The 5,524-nt window shown below is 39.1% G+C and overlaps 1 protein-coding gene across 1 annotated transcript; it reads left to right on the plus strand.

Moving 5' to 3' along the window:
* The first annotated feature begins 2,865 nt into the window (after positions 1-2,865).
* Positions 2,866-5,127, plus strand: LOC140979061 (uncharacterized). Its single transcript, XM_073444414.1, has 5 exons — positions 2,866-3,135; positions 3,211-3,660; positions 3,766-3,943; positions 4,196-4,483; positions 4,988-5,127. The coding sequence occupies exons 1-5, from the start codon at positions 2,866-2,868 to the stop codon at positions 5,125-5,127; spliced, it is 1,326 nt and encodes a 441-aa protein (XP_073300515.1).
* The last annotated feature ends 397 nt before the right edge of the window (positions 5,128-5,524 follow it).

The raw sequence follows: 5,524 nt of genomic DNA on the forward strand, positions 1-5,524 counted from the left end.
CTCAACCATGATTGTCCTAAAAGGACAAAAAATGGAGCAAAGAGATTGGGCAAATTAATTATGCAAGAAATGACCTTTTAGAAATCTATGTGACCTTTGGTGCTTGAGTTAGCCTTGACAACATTTACTCCTTTGCTTGGGCTTCAAGGTGATCGGACATGGGGGAGTTGGGGAGTCATTTGGCACCTATAAATAGGACATCATATTGCTGAAGAAACTACACCAAAAAAGGCACAAAATTTCGGTCCTCTTCCCTCCATCTCAGCACTGAAAGCAAGAAAGAAAAAGGGAGAAAATTTCGTGCAGTTCGTGTGCTCGGCAAATACGACGAAGTGCTGCTGGATTGACGTCATAATCTAGGCAAGGCTCTGTCAAAAATTCGGTCACCACTTGGTTCGAATTCATCAAGCTTCATACATCCAAGTTTGAGCAACTCGAAGCATACCTTAAAATTTCGGTAAGTGGGTTTTTGTTACGTAGTTTATTGTATTTTAAACCTTGTATAAAAATAACATGACATGCTTATTTGTGTGTTATGATTTTCAAAATTTGGTGATTACATAATTTAAAATTCTGATCGATGACTGTTAAGTATATTCTGAAATTCGATATTCTTTGATCCTGCCAATTTATGTCAATACTCTGAAAAGTTCTGTCCGATAAATCTGAGTCTGTGTTACACTATTACAATTCGAGTTAGATATGGATCGATGATTGTAATTCTGTTCTGGCCCCCATCAATGGGTATAAAACCGTGTTCTGGCCTCACCCCTTAGAGGACTAACATATTGGGGACAATTTGACCATAGAAATGAGAAGGGTAACAGTGTTTTGTTTGTTTTGAATTGCTTCTGATCTGCTTCTAAATTATTCTGAAACGTCTGATAGTTTTTGTCTAACTTGATTCAGTTCTGATAAGTCAAAATCATAAGTTTGGAAAGTTGTTAAAATTATCTCTATATGTATTTATTTGTGGAAATCGATCGGCCCCCACTTTTTGAATGTTTTCAAAATGCTCACCCCTTACATCTCTCTTTAGATAAGAATGAGGAGCAAATTGACGAGGAGGAGCAGGAAGCGTTCTGGGGATGGTGATCGAAAGACAAGTTCAAGAATTTAGATTTTATTCTTTTCTTCTGTTTCGTTTCCGCTAAATTCTGATGTAATTTTGATTCTGTTGTCAATGTAAAAACATTATTTTATGAAAAATACTGGTTTATTTTGCTTTTCGATACGAGGCTTAATTGTTTTCGAGTAATTTTTAAACAATGCCGGATGTCACCGACGCCTCGGTCTCGGGACGTGACATTTAAGTGGTATCAGAGCCGCCATATTCATAATCCCGCTGGGATTTTGATAGATTGTCAAAAGCCTAGTGCACCCCAATCTGAATCCAACTTCCATATGTTCCCTAAACTTTCAAGAAACTCAAAAATCTATCCCTTCAATCATTCTGCAAACTCTTAGTATTGAAATTTCCACGACAACTTTGTTTCTATTTTTGTGCCTTTCTATCCTATATACTGTTCTGATATTTTACCTCTATTTTATCCTAGGAAATGGATGCTCCACGTACTCGTGCTCAGGCTGCCTTTCGTATGTGCCAGCTCACGATAGATATTCAAGCTAGGGAGATTGCGACTTTGAAGGCGCAACTGGCTAGGGAGAAGCTAGAGAAACAGGAGCTTAGCGAGATTAAGAACATACTCGAGATAGACGTACAACGACTGACTCACCATCTGGACTTGGCTGAGATCCAAATTCTTCAGATACCTACTGATTCAGCTTGCATCGATTGTCTAGCTTCACTGAACAGGGACTTGATAGAGATACTAGAGACAGAGAGAGGACGGGCTACTCAGGCTCGTCAACGTCAAGAGGAGTTCAACACAAAGCAAGAACGATACATTTCCAAGCTCCACAGCACCATGGATAGGCTTCAGGATCAGAATAACTACTTGCATCTGGTAGTATAAAACATGGAAGAAGAGGAGGAAGCACCGATGGATGTGGTAGACGACGACAGCGATAGCGAGGAGGGAGATATGATAGACTAGACTAGATTAGTATTATGATTGTAATAAAAATATGATTGGAAAAATATTAAGTGTAACAACTTATTTCTAAATAAAAATTTTAAATTATTGCATATTTAAAAATTGATGAGTATTTTATCAATAAAAATGTTTTTTTTTTCTTTTTAGGAAACAAAAATGGATCATCAAAGCGTTATAACCGATCTCCAAAAACAAATCAAGGAAAAGGAAGCAGAAATTAAAACATTGGAAGATAAAAATGACAAACTCGAGAGAGATAACTATCAGTTAGATGGGAATAAATGCATGATGGATGATCTGCACGAGGCTAGAGAAGAAGAGAAAAGACTGCGCGATGACGTTAGACGCTATGCTGCTTATCACCTAGAATCGGAACGTCAGCACGATAGCACAAAAAAGAGTTGGAGACAATTCAAGGAAGGTTTTTTGCAGCACGGGATCGAGAGAACAAGCTGAACAAGGTGATTTACCGATTCCAAGCAAAGATAGAAGAACAGAAACTCAATGAGGCAGCAAATCAATCAACCATACAAGAACTTCAGGACCAAGTAAACAATCTTGACGACCACAACACACTGTTGCAAAACCATATTGATCAACTACAGAATGATATGATCAACATGGAAGAACTCATGGGAGAACTCGAAGATAATCAAGGAGGAAACCCCATTGAAGAAGAAGAAATTCATGAAACCCCCAAGGAGTTAATCAAAACGAGAACGAAAATCTACAATCACCACCGAGGGTGAACCTCAGTCAAGAGGACATGACGGCAATAGCTACCATAGTAGCCGCCACTTTGTAAGGAATGGTGAATCCCATTGCCAATGCCATCCAGCCACCACCAGAACCACAACCACGAGGAATAAAGTATCATTACAAATCCCTTAGGAAGAATCGAGTCCCAACTTTTGATGGAAATCCAGACCCAGAAGTCAGTCATAACTGGCTTAAAAATATTAAAGATCAGCTGAATTTATTGGAAGTACCTAAAGGACTTAGAGTGGAGGTCGTGACCCCGTTTCTTGAAGATCGAGCACGAAAGTTGTGGGAAACAGTGTCACTATCTTTGGCTGAGGTAGAGCAGATCACATGGAAAACCTTCCGGAGAGAATTTTTAAAGTAATATTATCCAGCAGAGTTCCGTCTGCAGAAACTAAGTGAGTTTGAAAATTTTAAACAAACATCGAACATGATACTGATGGAATACACATCGAGGTTCAATGATTTGGGAACCTATGTTCCAACTATCATGTCGGATGAAACTCTGAAAATGCACCGGTTTAAGGAAGGGCTGAACAGCCAGATTCAATCGGCTATGGCGGTATTCAGGCCAAGCAACTTTGCAGATTTGGTGGGCGCGGCAATGAGCGCGGAAACTAATATCAAACTTCGTGAAGAAGAAAACAAGAACAAGAGACGTTTGATTAGTCAGTATGCTCAGAGTGGCCCCAAATTCAAGAGGCCAAACTATTCGAGCGGCCCCTCAAGAAGAACATTTAGCAGTGCTGGTAATAAAGAAGGAAAGTGGTGCGATACTTGTCGACATAATCACATTGGAGAATGTTATAGGAAAACGGGCACTTTTTTCAGATGTGGGAAGGTGGGTCATCAGATTAAAGATTGTCCGGACAACAAAGACAAAGGGGCTGGACCCAGCAAAAAAAATGAAACCAATACTAATGCTTGGGTGTATGCAATAACCTAGGAGGAAGCTGATAACACCAACGAGGTGGTGGCAAGTACTATTTTGCTCAATGAAATACCTTCATACACGTTGTTTGATTGTGGTGCTACGCACTCATTTATGTCTAAAAGATTCTCTAAGAAGCTAAAACTTGAGCGTGAAATTCTTAGTGAACCGTTAAGATTGGCAACACCTGCAAGTAAAACAATTGAAACTCATGAGGTGTATCGAAACTGTCAAATTTGTATCAGTAAACATATTTTTGAGGAAGAATTGATTCAACTCAATATGATTGAGTTTGACATCATTCTTGGAATGGATTGGTTAGCTAAACACCATGTCATAGTAGACTGCCAAAAGAAAAATATTAGACTTCAGACTCCGATTAAAGAAGAAGTCATATATCACGGAAAATCCAAAGAACGAAAATATTTGTTATCTTCCTCTCAAGCCTGGATGGCCATAAAAGGAGGCGAAGAAATTTATCTGACAATGATCAATGAAGCCAAAGAAGAAGATGCCCCAAAGTTGGAAGATATTCCAGTTGTTCAAGAATTCCCAGATGTTTTCCCTGAGGATTTACCTGGTTTGATACCAGATAGAGAAGTAGAATTTGAAATTAATTTGATCTCTGGTGCTGCACCAATTTCAAAAGCACCATATCGAATAGCTCCAGCTGAATTAAAGGAGTTAAAGGAGCAACTTCAGGAGTTACTGGACAAGAAGCAAATCCGACTCAGTGCATCCTCGTGGGGAGCCCCAGTCCTGTTTGTAAAGAAAAAGGACGGAAGCATGAGACTACGCATTGATTATAGAGAATTAAACAAAATCACAATAAATAATAAGTACCCGCTCTCAAGAATAGATGATCTTTTCGATCAACTGAAAGGAGCCAAGGTTTTCTCAAAACTCGATCTAAGGTCAGGTTATCATCAGCTGAAAGTCAAAGAATAAGATATCCCTAAGACCCCTTTTAGGACAAGATATGGGCACTACGAATTTACGGTAATGCCTTTTGGTCTAACAAATGCTCCTGCAGCATTCATGGAACTTATGAACCGAGTATTCAAACCATACCTAGATAAGTTTGTGGTAGTTTTTATAGATGATATCCTGGTATACTCACAAAGTGAGGAAGAACACCGAGAACATCTGCGTCTCACTTTGCAGAAACTGTGAGAAAAAGAACTCTATGCCAAATTCAAGAAGTGTGAATTTTGGCTAAAAAGTGTGGCATTCTTAGGCCATATAATCTCTGAAGCAGGAGTGTCAGTGGACCCTAAGAAAGTAGAGGCAATCATGTACTGGCCTCGACCAAAGACTGTAACCAAGGTAAGAAGTTTTCTGGGTTTAGATGGCTACTATAGAAAATTTGTGGAGTGATTTTCGTCGATAGCCATTCCTCTCACTAAACTTACACAAAGAAATTCGAAATTCATTTGGAATGAAGCATGTGAGAAGAGTTTTGAAACATTGAAGACGAAACTCGCATCTACACCAGTGCTAATTCTTCCTGAGGACGACAAGAACTTCACAATATACAGTGACACTTCAAAGGGAGGGTCAGGGTGTGTGCTTAATCAAGAAGGACAAGTACTTGCCTATGCATCATTAAAATTAAAACCGTATGAGTAAAACTACCCAACTCATGGCCTTGAGTTAGCCGAAATCGTATTTGCGCTCGAAATCTGGAGACACTACCTTTATGGGGTAAAATGTAAAGTATTTACTGATCACCAGAGCCTGAAATACATCTTCACACAAAAGGAACTAAACATGA

The sequence above is a fragment of the Primulina huaijiensis genome, chromosome 6, assembly GCF_012295235.1.
Source record: "Primulina huaijiensis isolate GDHJ02 chromosome 6, ASM1229523v2, whole genome shotgun sequence".
In the NCBI taxonomy this organism is placed as follows: domain Eukaryota; kingdom Viridiplantae; phylum Streptophyta; class Magnoliopsida; order Lamiales; family Gesneriaceae; genus Primulina; species Primulina huaijiensis.